The sequence below is a fragment of the Papaver somniferum genome, chromosome 2, assembly GCF_003573695.1.
Source record: "Papaver somniferum cultivar HN1 chromosome 2, ASM357369v1, whole genome shotgun sequence".
Taxonomy (NCBI): domain Eukaryota; kingdom Viridiplantae; phylum Streptophyta; class Magnoliopsida; order Ranunculales; family Papaveraceae; genus Papaver; species Papaver somniferum.
Window position 1 is genome coordinate 78,117,939 of NC_039359.1, and position 21,748 is coordinate 78,139,686.

Below are 21,748 nucleotides of genomic sequence, written 5' to 3' on the forward strand. Positions count from 1 at the left end.
ACCATATTTCCGGGGGAAGTGGATTGTTGCCGGACCATTCAAAAACTTCTAGCACATGTCACCATTAATGAATTAGTTAAAAAGAACTAGAAACTCCGAACGAACATTGTCTATTCCCCTCTAATTTTAAAAGAAAACACAATAAAGAGGTTAAATTATGTACAGAAAGCCACATTTCCCTCCATGATGTTATAGCAGCAGCACCACCATGGTCCAGAATCTATTTCCTTGTTTTTTCCATTACCCCTTCTCCATCATCAGCTCCTTCTCCAAGCAATCTCATAGTAACATAGTTTAGGCATGAACCGAACATTGTACTTGGTCCTTCAGCATGTAGACCCCAACCCCCATCTTCATTTTACAGTCCACATTTATCAATTGACAGTCAAATGTTTGACATATGCACACAACACAAAACTAAATAGTGTTCAGTGATTCTTAACAAGGCAAGCCACAAACAAAGACAGAAGAAAATCGAAAAATGTTTCACTCACCTGATGATTGTAAAGACAACGACACATCTCTTGTTTATGCTCAGCAGACAACACTGCATTCAGTGCTCTAGTAATATGAAGTGTAATAATCTGTCCATTAAACCATCAAATTATATATATAAAAGTTTGAACCGAGATTACACCGAGATTTGGAAACGGAATCTCCCCGAGACAACGTTGTACCAGTGTCTCGCTCGGGACCGAGACAAACCGGAATACGAGATCGACTACATTGGTTTATAGTCACTCATTCGTTGTTGTGTTTCTGTTAAATTTAATGAGAACTGTCATTTTATGTGTATTGATTGCAATGGTATGTTTCTTTATATATGTTAGAGTTAGTGGAGTTAATATTAATTGTCATTGTATGTGTATTAGTCCTCGCCATGTAATCTGCTAGTTGTAGTGAGTTCTTTTTTCTCAATCAAGAACAATAGTTATGTCATCTGAGAGTGACTCTTTTATTATCAGCTATATCTTGATCTTTCTCATGTCGCCTAGTAAAAACGCGGGGTACCAAAATACACCATCACTTTTTTCTTAGGCAATATGTATGGACAAACTGAATACAACTCCAAGAGTTAAAATCAATCAAGGAATAGTATCTTAGAGTTATATCTCTATCTCTTGCGACTAGAACGTTTACATAATCAAATCTGTGAACCTAATCAAAAAGAGATAACTTGGATGATACCAAAGACCAATATCCAATAATCAATCAAGTCGTTTCCAACAAACTAGGTCGAATATCTCTACTATGATTGATCAACGCACAACCTGTCATATTTCAATTATAAAGATAAACAATATAATGCAGAAAAATAAATAACACAGACACTAGAAGTTTTGTTGACGAGGAAACCGCAAATGTATAGACCTAGTCCAGATTGAATACCAAATCGTATTAAGCCGCTACAGACACTAGACTATTACCAATTAACTTCGGACTGAAATGTAGTTGAGACCTAAAAGGTATCCCATCGATCATGGTACAGGCGCACTCATTATGCCTCTTGAATCCCAGCAGGACTCCGCACAATTGATTCCTTTAGATGACGTCACACCAACTAAGAGTTCCTTCAACTCAATTGAAGACTTTAAACCAAATATGCCTCCCACAGATTAAGCAAACAATATCTACCTTTAGATGAATTTTTGGATATGATTCTCATAAACAAGATATACACTCTAGTTAGGTAAAACCGTGTACAGAGACTATGTTCAACATGGTTATCCAAAACTAGCCGGTTTGAACTTAAAATCTTAATCTTCATTTTCATGTGATCAATTAAGTCTAGTGTTTATAAAGAATTAATCAAATGTTAATTATCTCGAAGAAATAGTTTAAACATACATGAAAGTATAATCGACATGATTAGTAAATGTACGAGTAAAAATACATAGTAGTTCGTGAGTCGGTTCAGTCACAGTTCACAAACCAGTTTGGAAATTAAACCGAAACCGAGTTCCGGAAGTCACATAATTTTTTAGGTTTGCGAACCAGTTTGCAAAATTTCCACCAAACCTAAGTTCATAAGTCCACAGAACTTTTAAGGATTGCGTATCGGTTTGGAAACTCAAAGACTTTCGCCGGTTGCAGAGTTCATAAAACTGAATCGGTTTGCATACCAGTTTGGAAACGCTGCGGAGTTCAAGAACATATAACTGTTTAATTTTGCGTACCGGTTTGGATACTCACCCTCAGTTCCGTAACCACAGTTCAAGAACGGTTTGCATACGAGTATACACACCAATCCGGTTCACGAGTCACACTGATTTCATATGATATACATAAGAATATATTTACCACTAATCTGTAAGTCGATATGTATATAGCTAATCCGCTACTTGTATGAATACATGTAATAAGGGTTCATACTTGTAACAGTTTTCCCAGTAAAACTGATACCACTATCTTGTATCTGAATCAATAGTAGTTCTATATTTCTCTAAATTAATTCAAAACATTTCTGAATAACATCAATGACACATATCACTTTTCCAGGCTATTTCCGAAGGATAAACTTGAATCATGATTTTTATTCCAAACAATAAATTGTCCTAAACCGAGATTCATCAAGTATGAAAAAATGTTCATTAAGCTTAGCCATTATATTTCGAGAAATTATCAAGATAAACTTGACTCGAAATTCTTGTCTATGCATACTAGTCTAATTAGTTATGCGACATCGTCTCAAATGATAGAAAGTGAATATAACTTGAGATATAGGTAGTTCAGTCTTCAGTACTTACCTTTTGTTGATGAAGTTCTCCAAAAACTTCGGTTGATCTTCGCCTTCAAATGATAAAACATAATGATGATTGTTGTAATCCTCTGTTTCTCAACTACGTTTTTATCCTAGTCCGTGACTTTATTAATTGTAGACTAGAAATCAAGATATAGTTTTGACAACAAGCTTGAGATACAAATACTTGTGAGTTCGACAGAGCAATGCTCTAACACCTAGAACATTTTAAATATTTTTATAATGTTAAATTTTTGGTTGCTCAATTAGGAATTATTATGCTTCACCGTACATATATGAAAGGAACGAAGTTGCAGATTTTCTTGTGAAAAAAAAAAAGAAAAAACTGGATGTTTGTATGATCTTCATCAATTGTTAGTTCATGTTTTGATAGATGATGATATGAGAAGGATTTTTCTTATCTTGTTATGAAAACCTTTCACTAAAAAAAAGACAAAGTCTTGATACATTTTAAAGAACAATTTATCATACACACTTGTGGGTTATTTATATTTTATATAAATAAGTGTTGATTATAAAATACATCATTTAATGGTCGCCTGATTCAGATTAATTCAGCTAGGCTTGTCTTCAATAATCTATCGGCAAGTAAACCATTTGTCATATCTGTTAAGTGTATTGCATCCCAATACATGTATTTAGTAGGATCTTTACATAACAATGCCATTGCCAGCGTACACAGTTGGTCTATCTCAAATTTTCCCGTCCCACAACATCCAGCTTTTACTTCCTCGAATCCTATATATTTAAACAACACCAAATTAACAAAACAAGTCAAGAAAACATAACATGAAATTATCTAACAAAAGAAAATGAAAAATAAAGACATCTAACTAGTTTGCATTAAGAGAGAACTCACCATATTTAGATGGTGTTTGAACCATTTTTTCCAAAGGAGTATAACCATCGGCATACACCAGTTGGATCTCATCAAGTTCTTTTCTCAACTCTCCAACTAACTTAAATAACTTTATATTTAAATTTCTCGCGATTTTGTTATAGAGATCAACACATGTTCTTCATAATAGAACATTCAGATTTCTTGCGAATGGCAAGCACCCCATGGGAATTTTCCCACCTAATGCTATTTTTCGAGCACCCAAATTGTAAAGATCCTTGATGAATTTACCAGCATTTTTGGCGAGAAGAATTTGAAAATTATCAATATTGAATTGTAACGGCCGTATAGGAACAGTGAGGTAATTCAACATAAAATCATTTGTCCCTATACTTATTATATACAATGCTTCACGTATTATCTTGGTTGCTTTCTCTTCTCCTTGAAAATTTGTTAATTTCTCTCTGTACTCTTTGAAAAATTCCAATTGCTTCCATACAGGTATGGCACCCTGCGTGTATTGGTTTCAATTGACCATGCTTATTACTCGTGTAATAATCTAATTAATCAAAAAGCTCCTAAAATATTAATTTAATACAATAGGACCTTTATATAAAATTATCATTTTGGAACACAAAAAATATTTCTATATCGAGGATATTCTTATATAGAGTTTCACATGGAGAAGATGAACGGTTAGTTTTAATAAACATGTGTAAAGAAAACACTTATATGCAATTTCGATATTGATTATCTAGAAATGCTCAAATCAAAGATGTATTTCTTTCTTTATGTGTATAAAAAAAGTTAAAACTAGGAATTATTCAGCACAATTTATACAATCATCAAGTAGTAACTATATTTTAGTTATTATAATGTCAAATTATTTTTATTTGGAGGTAAAATCGTTAAAGCGTGACCGAAAACACAATACTTATTTGAATATATATTTTATTCTTATCCATAGTCGGTGTAAATTGGGACCAGAAAGTTTAATTCTTATATAAAGGTTATCCCTATACTGAGATTTTACTATATCATTAAAGTTGAGTTTCAAAATGTGTATGAAATTCTTTGAGGTTGTTTGGCAACAACCATTACAATTGATTATGAACTCATAATCAATTATCCATACCCTAATCCATTATACGAGTGTGTTTTTTAAGAAATTATAATCAATGATTATTTTAATCATAATTAAAAACAACTCTATTATAACCATAAGTAAACAAACATGTTATCTTTAAAAGTTACTGTAGTCAATTATTTTTAATTGATTTTGGGCAATAGAGAGACAAAAAAAAAATAATAAGGAATTCAAAAACAAATTACTAGGTTGTTGTTCTTTCTCTCCAATATGGGAGTGTTTTTCTAAATTAATCAATTATTTTAAAATGGTGTTTATGAAAATTTATCATCGAAATAATTCTATCAAAATCATTTATCTATTTATGATTATCAATAATCATAAATTTTACCAAACAAGGTCTTAAAGCACTTACTACTAGTGTTGAAGTTAGGTTATCATATCCCGCTCCACCAGAGCCAAAGGTGACACCAGTGGCGAAGTCTTCTACACCAGAATCTGCATCCAAATAAGTCGGTATCGACGACTTGATACCCAAAGCATTAGATATGAAATCGGTAAACACTCTGCCATTAGACCAACGACCGGTGGGTTTGCCACCTTTGAAGTTTTGACCATATGGCTTGAAATTACATTTAAAGATAGCTAGGTTCAGGTTATTGTTGCCCGCGTCAATTGTTGAGTCTCCAAAAGCAATGACAGTAGAAACTTTTGCTCGAACCTCTTCCGCTGAAAATAGTAAAAAGAAGTGTATGGCGAATAAACATTTTAGAGTAATATCATAGGCCATTGTATGCGGCTTTATCGAACCGAATACTAGATACAATTACTGGTTAATGAGATTTAATGAACAACCTTAGACCTAGATATACGAATACAATGAAATGTAAGCTCACATAAGTGTTGTTGAAATCTTCACCATGTAAAGACTTTGTTAGAAAAACCACCACGCCATTAACTTACGAGTAACTAAATCAAGGTGTTCAATTTTGTAATTCTATCTTTCTATTTTAAAAAGCAAACTAACAATGTCATGCTTAAACTGTGAATCTTGGTACAATGGGTTTGTTTTTAGTTTGTTGATAATGAAATGTATGAATTTGGCTTAGATCCAAGTCAGATTGGATTAGAAAATACGTCTAATCTATGGAAATAAAACTTGCACCCTTTAGCGAAAAGAAAAATCCAAAAATTAAAAAAAAAAGTCGAGAAATCTCAGTTAACTGTTGTATCGAGACTTCAGGATTTCAATATATGCGGCGGACTGTTAAAAAAAACCAGTTTTTAATATGTGCCTTGGTGAGAGCTGTAATTTTAGAATCTAAGTATCACTAAAGACACTAGCTCACTTTCATTTAGAGCATCTCCAATGCAAGGGTCATCATAGGTGGAGTTCTTATTAACACTTTTTTCTTTGTGGATCGTTGCTAAATGACAAAATAAGTAAAGATAACATTTTTTAGGTAATGTTCATCTCCAATCCCCAATGTCTTATTTTATTAAAATCTAGAGACATATGTGGATTTAAGACCCAAAATCATGCAGAAAGTCTAAACTAGACTTTCTCATTTACCTCCACCTAGCCGTGCCATCTTCCTTTATAATCTTTATCCAAGTGTTGGAGATGAAAACTAGTGTTGGAGATGAAAACCGGTAGAAAATATCTTATATCCTGTATGTCATGCTGTTATGTGCTTAAACTTAGATAAGAAACTGAGTTTCATTCCATAATAGTTTTGAGAACGCTTAAACTCCATATATGGTTTTTGAAAATTCCTTGGAGACAACTGTAGGCGTTTTGCTAAAATGACTATTGTCATCTCAGCCGTCTTGGTTGACAAATTCAGATAACATTCTTGCAAAAAGGATGATTAGAACCAAAAAAACAACATGCGTGCCAAAAGAATCCCGGACTTCTGTTTAAAAACATCATCACTAGGACGAGAGTCTTAATATATTTTTCAGGATTAATTTATTATGCACTCGTGCGTTGTTTATACTTGATACATGACAATTCGATTAAGGAGTACATCATCTGATGGCCAAGGATTCAGATTAACTCAGCTAGGTCTGTCTTTAGAAAGCTATCGGCAAGTAAGCTATTTGCCTTCTCTGTTAAGTGTACTGAATCCCAATATATGTATTTAGTAGGATCTTTACATAATGACTTTGCCAATGAGCACAGTTGGTTTATCTCAATTATTCCCGTCCCGCAGCATCCAATTTTCACTTCCTCTAATCCTACATATTTAAACAACAACAAATTAACCAAACAAGTCAAGGAAACATAATGTGAAACTATCAAACAAGAAAATGAAGAATAAAGAATCCACAACTTTGGGCTAACAGGTTAATAAGATTATAAACATGATTTTTGTTAAAGGGAGAGCAAAAACAGATTCGAGGAGAGCAAAAATTGTTGTTGACTCATTAACTAGGCTCGATTTAATATAAATGTCCGAATCAGACATAATTACTCTTCGTGATCACACAAATTTTTCACACACGTTTAACATCAACTAAAACCTAACCCTCTTGCATCGTCTTCTCAACTCCAAGATAAAATACACTGTACATTAAATCAAAAATGTTAAGTTACGATACTTAAGAGGTGTGTTCACCAAAAATCTGTATCAATTTCATAGATAGTGAAAATCCATCAATCATCATTGTTATCATTCTAAAAAACTAAAAGAAACAGTGTTATTACTATGATAAGATGAACAGACAACACTTCCATCTTGATTGAATGGATCCGTACGTTAGAATCAATCGTTGTAGCATTTTGTCCTCTTTGCCTTAAATCTTTAGATTATGATCTCGCTTCTGTTGGTGATAATATGTAGATTTCTCCATCTACTACACAATTATTCAATTGTTGTACATGCTAATGTGGATTTAATTAGCAAGAGAAAAGTTCACCACCATTAATGGAAGTTTAAGTCTCTGTAACGATAATTAGGGTTCCAGAAAAGTAGAAGACGAGGTAGGAGTAGGTTTGGTTATGACTGGACGACGAGTATGTGAAAATTTCGTGCTACTAGAAAGGATAATTTCGTCCGACTCGTTGATTTCTATATAACCCGGTTTATCTAATGAGTTGGCTACGATTTTCGCTCTTCTCGAATCTCTTTTTGCTCTCCCTTTAACAAAAATCATAAACATTGTTTCCCATAACCAACTCAGACTGTCTACCACGATGGTTGCCAAATTATATAGGAGAGAACTCACCATATAAGGATGGTGTTTGTATCATTTTTGACAAAGGAATGTAGGCATCTGCATATACCAGTCGAATCCCATCGATTTCTTTCCGCAAGTCTTCAATTAACTTGAGGAGATGTAAGTTAAAATCTGTACCCACTTTGTTATATCGATCCACACATGTTCTTCCTAATAATATGTTCAAAGTTCTTGAGAACGGCAAGCACCCCATGGGAACAGATCCACCTAGTGCTATTTTTCGGGCACCCAAACTGTAAAGATCCTTGATAAACTCGCTTGGCTAGAAATTTCTGAAACTCCTTCATGGTGAACTCCAGTGCCCGTATAGGAACATGAAGGTAATTCAACATAAAACCATTTGTTCCTACGCTTAGTATGTACAATGCTTCATGTATTGTTTCGGCTGTTTTCTCTTTCCCTTGAAACTTAGTTAACTTCTCCCTGTACTCTTTGAAGAATTCCAATTGCTTCCATAGAGGTATGGCATTCTGCAAATATAATTTTCAATTGACCATGCTTACTACTCGCTAGTCTAATTAAAAAAGAAAAGAAAAAAACGGCTAAAATATTACAACTAATGAACGTGAATCAAATTGTTTATAAAATTCTCAGCATACTTACTACTAATGTTGTAGTTAAACTGTCATATCCAGTTCCACCAGAGGCAAAGGTGACAGCAGTGGCGAAATCTTGTATGCCGAAATTTAGATCCAAATAAGCCGGTATGGACTTCTTAATTCCTAAAGCATCTGATATGAAATCAGTAAACAGTCTGCCATTAGACCAACGACGGGTGGGTTTTCCACCTTCGAAGTCTTTACCATATGGCATGTAATTACTCTTAACGATAGTTAGCCTGTGGTTATTATTGCCGGCATCAACCGTTGAGTCTCCAAAAACAATGATAGCAGAAATTTTTGCTCGAACGTCCTCCACTGAAAATAATACCAAGAACTGTATGGCGAATAAACATACTAGATTTCTCTTATAGGCCATTGTATATATGCGGCTTTATCGAACCCGACACTGGATATAGTTGTTTGGTTGATGAGCTAATGAATTAGATAGTGTATAAGAATACAAGCTGACAAGTGTTACTGAAGGGACTTTGTTAGAGAAACCGACCCTCCATTAATTTATTAGTAACCAAATCGAGGTGTTCAAGTTTGTATATCTATCTTTCTGTTTTAGAAAACAAACAACCAAACAATGTCATGCTTATACTGTGACTTTTGATGTAATAGGTTTGTTATTTTCAATTGGTTGATCATGAAATGCATGTCATATTATGTGATTATTCACTAATGGAATTAATTTACTCTCTTTTGCTTAGCTAGGAGGATACTCATGGTTATATTTGTTACACAAAATCTGATTGTACTTGGATTAGTTTTGGGGAATTTGCATCGTTTGCAATCATAATGTGATATAGTGCGGCTCTAATGCAAATTATGAAAGTTTCATACTTTCAGCGTATTATAGGAGTTTGGGTATTGTTGTCAAACTGCCAAGCAGTGAAGTGGGTAAATCGCTAAGCCCAATACAGAAGCAAGATAAGAAAAAAAAAACAAAAAAAAGGGGATTTTGTGTTTCCCTTCAAAATAAATGGTTATTTTGCATTACCCCGTTATAAATTGATAATAGGTGAAACCCCCTATCTGTTAGTTTTATTGTGACTGCCCAGTTAACTGTGTATGTGCGGTACGCGTGTGTGTCATAAATACATAATGAAATCGTAAGAGCAGTTCCTATGGTAATGTTCAAACTCAAAATTTTGTTGAGCCACGTGGATGGTCAAACGTGTTTCTCCACTATGGTAAAGTAGAGCAACATGAACAGATTTGGTTTTCTAGGGCCCCACTAGTATTTCTTTTTAATATAAAATATTTTGTAGGATAAAGATGAAAAATAAAATATAATATTTAAATGAGATAAAATAAGATGAAGTGAGAAAAAATAGGATAAAGTGAGATAAAATAAGGTTAAAAAGTAGTAAAATAATCAGGGATTGTACTTGGCGTCAATCCAAGAGTCGCGGACATAAATCAAGTGTCTTTGGCGTTTTTTGCATGAACGCGCGTCATTTCTTCTGACACCAGTGTTGGTAGAAATATCGCCCGTCGTTACCACAGACGCGCACTGGATGTTCCGGCTCGATGTTCAAATCAAGAAATTTGCTGATTTGAGCATCCATTTTTCATGTTTGTTTATTCCATAATGGAAGCAAAATGAACAAATAGTTTATTCATTCCATAATGGGAGCAAAATGAACAAACTCCAAGTTTGTTCCATAGGAATTGCCCTAAAACCCAAAACGTGATGCAGTCTAGACAAAAGAGAAAAATGGACGTCTTCGATCTCCCCATCCTCTCTTTATGTCCACAGCTCCACCCATCAATCAGAATTAATTTTAAGTAAAATCCCATCACTACCGATCTTTAATCCATCAAATCCCTGAGAACAACTTCATAAGTGTTAAGAACCCTCAAGATCTGTTGCCGGTAGAAGAAGCTTGATATTGAAACACATAAATTTCAATTCTATTTGCGATATAGATTTCATGGTCGAGATACAAGTAGGGGCCAAAGTTTCAATCCCTCAGGAACAGATCATCGGTGGCCGGTGGTGCTCCTTTTGTCTAAAATCAAGAAAGGTCGAAAGATGCACACGTGAACTGCACGTGCTATGTTAACTAGGAAATAAAGACAGTCATAACAGAAAGGAGGTTTCACAAATTACTAATTAAAAAGAGGGGTAATGCAAAATAGGTATATTTTTTAGGGGGGAAATGCAAAATCCCCCAACAAAAAAATGTTGTATTTTCCCATGAGAGGAAAAGTTTCCGAGTCCAAATTCGATTTCATTTTTACAGACTACACCATGTTTCCGTAAACAAAGACTTGTAAAGACAGCCGAAGTTCTTGAATATTTTTCGGAAAATGGGTCATTTGCCCAAATATTTTAAAACAGGGTTCTAATGGACGAGTAAAAATTAGTATGGGTGAAAAGGACACCAAAAAAAATAGCAAGAATGAAACTGGATTCATCCTGGCTTAAACTTAAAAAATAGCGAGGATGAAACTGGATGCATTCTGATGTAAATTAAAAAGAAGAAAAAGTATTTGAAAATGGGTAGGATGAAACTGTTTACATCCTGACTATTTTTACGTTCTCGTCCATTTAAACAGTATCAAATTTTACATATCTTTTTCACCCAGGAATTATCGTTATTGGATTAGTTGACCAATTATGTGAATATTTTCCCTCTTGAAATTAAATACAAAAAACGTATAATACAGAAAATTTATATGGTTTATTATCGTTGTGGTTTGCAGCCGTAAATTTTTAACACTTTTCTTTATAAAGTAAGTAATAATGAATTTTGAAAAAAAAAACAAGAATTACGGCTTGTTTGAATGGTGGGAAGAGGATTCTTATTTTTCTATAGGGAGTTTCGTTGCCGCCGCCAAATGGTTGTTTTTATTTGTTTGCAAAAAGAATGTTAGAATTACATAGCCGAATTTAAAAAAAAAAATATTTCAATTACAAACCCATATACAAAATATTTCAGATACAAACTAATAAAATTTTATTTGACTGTATGTTGTCCTAAATAAATCAATTATTGATATCCCAAAGGAAAATGGTGGCTTCAACTTTGTCAATGATCACATCCACCTTTCTACTAGAATTGCTAGGCATTACTCTTCGATTCCTCTCATCCCAATTCGAAAATGGTAAAAAATAGAAGAAGCTAAAGTTTCTTACCTCTTGTTATCTTTTTTTTTTTTTTTTTTTTCCAAACAAGCATGTTTTCACCTTTGGCCCGCTAGAGGTTGTTGTCTTCCAAAAAAAATATTTTACACTAGCATATCGAGAAGTGTCCTTGTCCATTTAGGTTCCAATTTATGTCGTAATTATTTTTTAACAAGAAAAAAAAAAGAGAAAACAAACAAACAGAAAAGTAGATACTTGGTTATAAAGTTTGTTAAAAATATAAGAAGGTGGAAAAAGAAGAGGCCACCACTGGTGGGAATTGTTCAAAAGAGAGAACTTGGCGAGATGATGAGCTTCTTCATTAGCTCCTAACGATTTGAGTGTGAATTGGAAATGCGAGGGAAACCCTTTGTCGAAATCCTAATGTCCAGAATGATTCTTTTAATCCTTCATGGGATTATAACATAAGAGATTATCAAGAATTTTGGGTGATCATATCCTGGCTCAATGCAGCAATACGAAAACCCTATTCTTTGCTAACTAGAACAACATAAATAACACCTGTAACTTTTGTTATGAAGAGATCATAATGCACAAACTTTCTAGAGCCACAATCCATAAGCTGAACATGGTGACCTTTAGCTAGCCACTTTTTCCGTAGATGAAAAAGGATCTTTGATGGAAATAATATCAGAGTGTAACTTTATAGTGCATTCAGGAGTAAGAAATTGACTTTCCACGTGTGTTGAAGCATTTTCATGGGTTTTGTGTGATCTATCAGGCATTGTTATAATGGGCTACTGAAAAGACGAGGGTACCCGAATACACCACAATCTTTTTTTTTTCAACCTATAAGTCCTCTTACCGAAAGAGATCGTCTATGGACAGAGTCGAGATAATACAACAAATCGGTATTCACACTTTGTGTGATTGTCTATGGATACGAAATCGAGACAATACGACTACCAAAATATGATACTTGATAATAGGTTCGGACTTAACCAAACTCTATAGGGTCACTATCAAGTATATCAGAGTTAACGTTTGTGTATTTTACTTTTAATTATAATAAACATTTATAATTGCGGAAATAGAAAAGTAAAACACACAGCAAGATTTTGTTAACGAGGATAACTGCAAGTGCAGAAAAACCCCTGGACCTAGTTCAGAATTGAATACTCTCAGAATTAAGCCGCTATACAAAATCTAAACCAACTTCGTATAGTTGAAACCAAGAAACTACCCCTAGTTCACTTAGTTTCCTCATTATCCATGTGCTTCCAACTTCGATGAGTGCACGCACTGGAACAATTCCTTTGGATCGTATTCCAAACAGTAAAGGAACAACAAATCTGTTTGGTAACAACTCTTTTGATTCTTTCAAGATAAAAATATCTCAAGTCATATGCAAAGGTTCTTCCGTTTAATCTAATAAAATCCTTTGTCTTGTTAGATCAATTTATCCAATAAATACAAAAGTATTTAAGTTTAGATACACAATCAATCAATATATATTCCAACAAGAAACTATAAAGTGATGTCGATCTCACGCAACTAATCAATCGAATAAATCCGATTCTAGTTGGATCCCAGCTGATAAAGGTTTGTGCACATATAAAGATATGAGAACTAAATAAGAAATTTTCTTCGTCTTCAAATCTTCTTTAATCTTCAATAAAAGCCTGTATAATACCACTTGAATCTCTTGTGATAAATCACACATAAAAAGGAGTCTGTTAACAATGGATTATCACAAGATGTCTTTAGATCTACAAACAGTTCTAAAGATCTCGTCGATACTTTAATTTAGTTTGAATGAATCATATATCAGAAGAGAATATTATCGAGAATAAACAAACTAGGTCCAATCAAAGTTTCAACAACTATTATTCAATCAAACCAATCGAAACTAATAACACTGCAATTATCTAGTTTCCCACTAACGGTACTCGTACAGCTTCTTGATCCCACATAAATCTTTAAACGAGCGGTCGTAAGAGATTTCACTTAATTAGGATACTTTCCTCTCCTAATAGACGGCTCCACCAGAAACAACAAGAATGATGTTTGCCTGGCTCTTAGGATAGTTTTATAGAAATGCAAACTTAGGTATTTATAGACCAAGGATGTTTGGACACCAAGGAATTTTCAAAACCAAAAATATTCTCAAGATATGCAACGAATGCCAAAATCGGTTTTCCTAATTCCAATAAATGCTTGTCCAAAATTTTCGAAATCTCTCAATAGAAAATCTCCAATTAGTAAATGCACATTACTAATTTGTATTCTCCAGAGATATGCATTTAATTGCTGGTAATTAAAGCATATAAAACCAAAAACCTTAATTAAGAGATTCCCAATTTATTTCGGCACAGGATCTCCTTGAGTACTAAGAAATATCTTTGAATAATAAATAATAAGAGTTATTGTACATGTTCAAAGTATGTTGACATCTTTTCACTGTAAATCGTTATTCATATTTACATGGATTTACATTCTTGAAATCGGTTAAACCATACTTCCAAACAAGTTTAGAATTGATTCACCTGTATTCCAAGATAACTATGTGATTGATCAAATCAAATCACATACATGGGTTCAATCGGTGCTACCAATCACTAGGATCGGTTATACCTCAATATGGAAATACTTGTGATCGGTCACACAAGTTACCAGGACCAGTTACATCAGTTACCAGGACCGGTTACCATATTCAATAGTATTGCTTGTGATCGGTCACACCAATTACAAGGATCGATTACACCAATTACCAGGAACGGTTACCAATTACAAGGATCGATTACACAATACACTGTGATCGGTCACACCGATTACTAGGATAGGTCACACCAATTACAAATATAGATCATACCATCTCATGTTGATTACTTAGGATCGGTTACACCAATTACTAAAAACTATTCATACTGAATCATAAGCCAGGCATTGTGATTAGTTATACCAAGATACATAACAAAGTTACGATCGGATCTACCATCTCACACATATTGGTAATCCAAAGATTTGCAATGAATAACCGTACCAATAATCCTAACGATTTCCCATTCGATTCATAAAAAAAGTTCATGAATGTACTTCCTTTAAACAAATGTAAAAAATTCTTTCCTAGGATGAAATCTTCACTATAACCCATTCACATAATCATAACAGTATATACAGTATTAATTATGTCGATGTCATGTCTACAAAGTTCAAAAAATAAGCGTCATACTTCGTAGTATAATCTCCTAATACTATGATCATACAAATATGACCATGTTACATCACTAGATTATCATACAATATGTACAGTATATACATCTTCGCAGTTATGTTTTCAATATAGCACGACTTGAAAGATACATTAGGAATAAAACAGTTCAAGTCAATATTACTAACCTCAAGAGGAAGGATGATGTCGTTTTTTAGTTCACGTCTTCTTCACCTTCTTCGGGTCTTCGGAGTAATACTTGTATGTCTCAACATTCCTAGACTTTCTAGTATAACCTAAACGAAGTTGACTTGTATATAGTCAAGCAATTTTAGATGAGATTTGACACACTAAAATATGACAACCAAACTTGACATACAAACGCTTGGTGAGTTCAACCGAGCTATGCTATAATAGCTACAAATTGAAAAGGCTTAAAAGAGATGAAGCATCAACGAGACTTGTATCAATTCGTGGTTTCTGTTTTTCAAAAATGAGCTTATACTAGCTTTTTAACACAATCAGCACTAGTAATATCAGGGTGTTTTCCACCCTTAAATTCATAGGAGCGGCAAACAGGATGACCTGAATGTGATTGAAATTGAGAAATAGATGGTACACATTTTTAATATTATCCTGAAAAATGAATCAATCCATGTTGATCCCAGGGATATGATTGCCAATCTTTCGGAGGCAAGAAACGCCTTATGCAACAATCATCCACATGAAAGTGAGCATTATGGGAGCTAACTTTTCTGATTTCTAAAACTTGGACCAAGGAAATTAGAAACAGGAAAGAAGGATGACTCATCATACTCGTTTAATAGTAGTTTATAAGAAGATTAAGAAGAAATTACCACTTGGGATGAGGGACTAGATAAGCTTGTCTTCAGAGTCCTCAATAGGAATGTAAAAGCTAGCATATTTACAAAGCATTGCGGTTTAGATGACAAAATATCTACTAACTATAAAGCGTTTATGAGCTGAGAGCTCAAAAATCCCGAAAACATCTCCAATAGTGGGTAAAATATTATTTTTTCATGACACATAGGATTTTAGACCCCCATTTAGCATAAATTCATTTCCAACAATTGACAAACTATGAGGGATGAGATACTAAATTTGAAGGTGTCAAAGAAAGTCTTAACTACACCTTCGGATTCACCTCTATGTCATATTTTTCATTAATTTTCTTTTTTTACAATTATTGAAAATAAAAATAAATGGTTAATATCTCATCACATAAGATACTCTAAGGATTAATTTTCGTACTAGTGGAGATAGTTTATTAGCTACGAGGTCCTATATTTATCACATGCATATACCTCCAAAATAAAGGTATTAATAAGACTTCCACGTAGAATTTCTTACGCCCGCTGTTGGAGATTCTCTGAAAGAACTTTCGGTCTTTAAGGAAATCGACGAGAAAATGGGTGTGATATTCAGGGCCCAGTCTTCACGTGAACACAATTAGACGCCACCAACCAAGGGCTCTGAGGATAAGTTTTCTGATTTATACTTGTATATATAGTATATAAAAGCATGTACGTAAATCAAAACTTATTAGTACATTTTCGACTGGGGATAGACTTCTTCTCATCTAGTTTCTCAATTACTTTGAGGTTATTTCATGAGTTCTTCTTATGTACATCATCAAATTATCCAGCAAAGCTAGATATATGATTAGGACGAGTGAGTTGAATTTGAGAGTTGAAAAAACGAGATTAATTAATCAATCCAGATCTTTGTGAAGATTAATTTGGTTATCTTCAGCATGGAGTGAAAATAAGATGAATAAGGTGAGAATTATACTCATTATTACCAAGAACGATGAGATATTTAACCTTACCAATAGAGGAAGAAATCTCATCAATGTATGAACCTCATATGAAATTATTAAAAAATCGAGTACTACGTATACCACAAACTTTTTTGTTCGTCAACTTTTATGGACAAAACTTATTCAATTGCAAGTAGACTAACTTAATGATCATTGAACAATATGTATATAGATTTCATATCTCTTTCTCTTCAAAATCACAAAATCAAGACAACAAAGTCCATGAACCTGATTATATAGAAGAGTACTTGGATGATCTCAAAAATCAATATCCAAGATCAATCTAGTCATATTCAAATAATGGAATCCGAATTCTTCCAAGTATGAAATTTTTTATCTATTTTTCAAGATAAGTACCTTACAAGAACGAGTTTCATAATTGATCACAATTAATATGGAATTATCTATTATAATAAATTACGTACAACTTATATTATTCCTATTACAATAATGTGAAGAAAAAACAACACAAGACATCAAAAGTTTTGTTAACGAGGAAAACTGCAACTGTATTAAGCCGCTACAGACACTAGTTGACTATCAAAATTCGAAGTGGAAATAGTTTAGATTGAATTCACCCTCCAAGAAATTCAGCTGCAATCGTGATCCTTACGTCTCTTGAACCTCGCAAGGCTCTACACAATTGATTCCCTTAGATGACATCCTTTACACCCTAAGAGTTGTTTCATCCTAAGTGAAGACCTTTGATAACAATATGCCTCTAACAAGTAAGCCTATTTGATTTCCTTTAAATCGAATATACCAAGGCTTGGAAATATGTTAGCAATAGATAAAGCTACCAAACCTCACAAATTCGGGACACTTACACTCAGTTAGCTGAGAAGCCTTGACTATCAACCACTTATAAAGAACAATCTTAAACCAATCAATTAAGAAGATTTTTGGATGTGTATCTTGAGGAATCACAAAAGTCTGAGACGAAGAGAACTTTGCAATTTTTATCTATCTCATTCATGAAAGAGATTACTAGAACCCCGATAACAGAAAGAACAACATCAGGATATATGAACTATCAAGGTAAAGATAGTTGTACCTGACTTCACGAATCCTTAAATGAAGTCTTTAAATCGTAAACCTAATTATATTTCTCAAATGAAACCTAGGTTCACAGAGCAGGACTCTAGCAAACAACTAGGACACAAAAATGTCAGGGATTGAATTTCCTGGTGTTGATGGCGGATTTTTGACGAAAGCTAAAATTGTAAAATTATAGTTTTGTATATTTATGACATAGCTTCATACAAATATATGAAATTCATATTTTATAATTTATACATGAAATTTCATGTCAGGATGATTTCTAAGTGAATGTGTAGCCTCTTCAGAGCATGCATGAATATGTAATTATTAAAGTCTCTCATGGATTGACCATTTGCTGATCTTTCAATATTCTACATATTTCATCATTTATACTGAGCAATTCTAGTATACAATTCTGTATAGAATCGAGAATGATTGGACAGCTCTAGATGGATTGACCATCAGTATAGAGAAATAAAGTCTTCAAGATGTCGCAAATGTTCTCTGACTATGCAGAATAAATATTCAGAACGGGTATCACACCTCTACATCTCATACCTTGATTATCGAATAAATATAACGTCCTAGACAGATTTGCTGCTAGTATAGAGCCATCAATTAATTAATTCTATTGCAATATTCATCAATTGAATTCCTAGAAAATATTCTATTTTCACCATAATATTTTATTACTTCAATTCACATATTTTCTTAGTTGAATCTCATGGATTAGTAATGGACATTTCGGGCATATGGGCCACCACAGAGTAAGCCGTGAAAAAAAGTTGTGTGTGTACTATGCAATAATGCACAAACGGGCACTAAAAATATGGACGAATGAGGCTATGGAAAGTTAAGCAAAAAAGAAAAAGGAAAGTAATAATAATAATATAAATGGGTAGCTAGCTCAGATGGTCATCCTCGTTCTATAAAGGTTTAATGCGCTCCAGGAGGTCGAGTCCCCAATGGCGCAATATTGCAGAATTTGACATGAAAGGTAGAGTTAGCTTGCCCCCCTTGCAACATAATCATCCCCCATATTCGTTTCAGCTCCCTTGGATGGTTCCTCATGAGGCTCGCTGGTAGGCTAACACAGAAACCTGTTCAACTGATGTAGTAGTACGATGTTGGAGCTTAGATTGTTAATCTTTCAATTAGTTTTTTGTAATAATACTCTTTATCCAATAATCTAGATTTTAAAATAAAATAAAAAAACGTGTATCTATCTCAGCTGGTCATCCTCGTTCCTCAAAGGTTTCATCCTCGATGGCGCAATATTTCAGAATTTGACATGGAAGGTAGAGTTAGCTTTCCCCCCTTGCGACATAATCAGTCCCCTATCCGCTCGACTCCCTTGGCTGGTTCTTCATGAGGCTCGCTGGTAGGCTAGTGTGGAAACCCGTTCAACTGATGTATTAGTGTGTTGTTGGAGCTTAGCTTGCGCTTCCAACTATTTTTTTTGTAATAATATTTATCAATTAAAAGTAAATATTTATAATAATAATAATAATAATAATAATAATAATAATAATAACTCTACCAACTGCTTCATTGTGATTCAACCAACAAGCAGAAAGGTATTGGTTCCCGGGTTGTTGCTAGGTTACCAGCTGCTCCATTGTAATTCTTTTTCTGTATTATCTTTAATAATACGCCCATGTATCATCCTTTCCATAATAATAATAATAATAATAAAACGGGTAGCTAGCTCGGCTGGTCATCCCCGTTCCTCAAAGGTGATGCGCTTTAGAAGGTCTCAGGTTCGAGTCCTCGATGGCGCAATATTGCAGAATTTGACATGGAAGGTAGAGTTAGCTTTCCTCCCTTGCGACATAATCGTCCCCTATCCGCTTCGGCTCCATTGGATGGTTCCTCATGAGCCTCGCTGGTAGGCTAGCACGACAACTTGTTCAACTAATGCGGTTGTGGCCGGTCTCACACTTGTCTATTTCTTTTATTTTATATTATATTCCTTGGTTTCCTCCCTCATTCGAGCGAACCCTTGGTTCTCCATAATTTTTCAAATATTACTCAATTCTCTAAAAATCTACAAATCAAATGGTCGCACGATCATTAGGTATTTTTCACCAATAATTTTTAAAAAAATATAATTATTTTAATATTTTAAAATATTGGGCATTCAAGCAGGAATCCTACTTGCTCATTCAAGAAAAATTGAGAGTTTCTTTCAAGATCAAAGTCTTCTGAAAATACAAAATATTGCACAAACGTCGAACAAAAAATATTTAAATTCTCAAGAATGGACGGACGTCAACATAGTGGCCCGTGCACCACCATGGTCGGTCGGTCCACTTGGCCACCATGGCCGGCCGGTCTCACTTTCCTTAATCCACTTAGATAATCCTTCATATCTTTATAATCCTCCATATTTTGGTGAATACTCTTTCCACCAATTGGACAATCCTCCATACGCCGCCTAGACGGTCTCTATACCACTAATGGACGGTCCTCATACCCATTGGTTGGTCGGTCTCACTACCTTGGACAGTCCTCCATCTCCTGGATCCAAGGTTTCCTAAAATTATGTTTTCAAGACTTGATAATAATTCTGATCGAGTTTGAGTATTAATAGTTTTCATATTGATCCATCTATCAATATTTAATGTAATCTTGTTGCCCACATTTAGGTTGCTCGACTTTCCAAGAATCAACATGACACTGGACGACCATCCACTTGGTTTAACATCCAATATTTCATTGGATGACCATCGATCATTCAATATTTACTAATACTCTAATTCATACTTTGTCATTCGACAACTCATGACATGGTGGGTCAAGAATATAGGTATTGTATAGTAACTCAGGAATTTCTGATTTCCTGTCAAGCACTTAACATATCAGAGTAAGCCCTGATCCAACAATCTCATCAGGCCGACATTCGTCAATCCAAAATCTCCGAGTATCATTGATGCCTCAGCTGGAATATTGATATGTCAGCATTCATCAGACTCGACGTCTATGTATTTTTGATATCCCAACAGACACCTTATGCTCAATTCATCATAGCATATCACATTCTAAAATTATGCCCGACTCATCAAGGGTAAGACTCACGGTCTAGCCAAGTCAACAACTGACCAACTAAATGCACGTCTTCCTTGCAAACTTCAGATACATGAGACATCACTCATGTGACATGGGGGGATATTCACTATGGTTTTCGACTGGCGGCTTACATCATGTGTGATTTAACATAAAATCCATGATGATAAATGTGAGTAAGTCGCGCTGGCAGTGGATGGACAATCAACCAAGTGTCTCACGCAATATGGAACTGGTTCAACCATGATTTCCCATTCTTCCACTCCTCTTCAACTGTCACACTTACTGGAGATCAATGTGTTAACTATTTTTGCAATATAAATAGTTTCAACAATCTATGATTTGATAACTCAACTTATCTCGATGAACTGAACATAATTCAATCAATCTGATCATACCTCACTTTTAATCCAATTTACGACAGTTTATCATTATCAAACTTGCATAAATCTCTAACATGGAAAAATCAACACATCCACAATCCATCAATAATCACCATTGATTTTACACAATTTCAGCTTCCCTCACACAGATCGACCATCATCCTTCTTTATGACCGAATTGACTATAGAACGACCATTGTCTTGGTTTAGGCCGAAGTCATACAAATTGATCTCTCAAACTCAAAGCACTCCAGTGCGGTGCATTTGTTAAAGGTTTAGGAAATTTACTTAATTGAGCATCCTCCTACTCTACTTTTCCTCAAAAACCAACAATTTTTTTTCCCATCAATACCTGATTGTTTGAGTTTCTCTATTTATAAATTTTGAAGACTTGGGTTTCATAAAATTCAAGCTAAGATAACTTGAGATTCAAGCAAACACTTTCTATGTGTAGATGAAACTCTTGTTAGGAATTCATGTAAGCATGTGAGAAGTTTGGCTTGAAATCACATGGAATAATATACATTGTGGTCCAGGTACCGGAATCGTATATAATGATAGTTATGGCAAGTATGTCTT

The 21,748-nt window shown here is 34.2% G+C and overlaps 2 protein-coding genes across 2 annotated transcripts; both read right to left on the bottom strand.

Moving 5' to 3' along the window:
- Nucleotides 1-3,246: 3,246 nt before the first annotated feature.
- On the bottom strand, nucleotides 3,247-5,556 carry LOC113353591 (GDSL esterase/lipase At2g04570-like). The gene is made up of 2 exons (XM_026597141.1): nucleotides 5,102-5,556; nucleotides 3,247-3,499 (listed from the first exon to the last, which is right to left on the bottom strand). Exons 1-2 carry the CDS (start codon nucleotides 5,474-5,476, stop codon nucleotides 3,485-3,487), a joined length of 390 nt encoding a protein of 129 aa, XP_026452926.1. The 5' UTR covers nucleotides 5,477-5,556; the 3' UTR covers nucleotides 3,247-3,484.
- Nucleotides 5,557-8,054: 2,498 nt separating this feature from the next.
- LOC113351438 (GDSL esterase/lipase At2g04570-like) lies at nucleotides 8,055-9,027 on the bottom strand. The gene is made up of 2 exons (XM_026595423.1): nucleotides 8,533-9,027; nucleotides 8,055-8,399 (listed from the first exon to the last, which is right to left on the bottom strand). Exons 1-2 carry the CDS (start codon nucleotides 8,905-8,907, stop codon nucleotides 8,055-8,057), a joined length of 720 nt encoding a protein of 239 aa, XP_026451208.1. The 5' UTR covers nucleotides 8,908-9,027.
- Nucleotides 9,028-21,748: the final 12,721 nt, after the last annotated feature.

Bases quoted from the DNA above. Each gene is read 5' to 3' on its own strand.
- LOC113353591 (XM_026597141.1), bottom strand. From the start codon at position 5,476: ATGGCCTATGATATTACTCTAAAATGTTTATTCGCCATACACTTCTTT.
- LOC113351438 (XM_026595423.1), bottom strand. From the start codon at position 8,907: ATGGCCTATAAGAGAAATCTAGTATGTTTATTCGCCATACAGTTCTTG. The intron at 8,400-8,532 runs GTAAGTATGCTG...TTATATTTGCAG, and splicing joins GTTTAACTACAACATTAGTA to AATGCCATACCTCTATGGAA.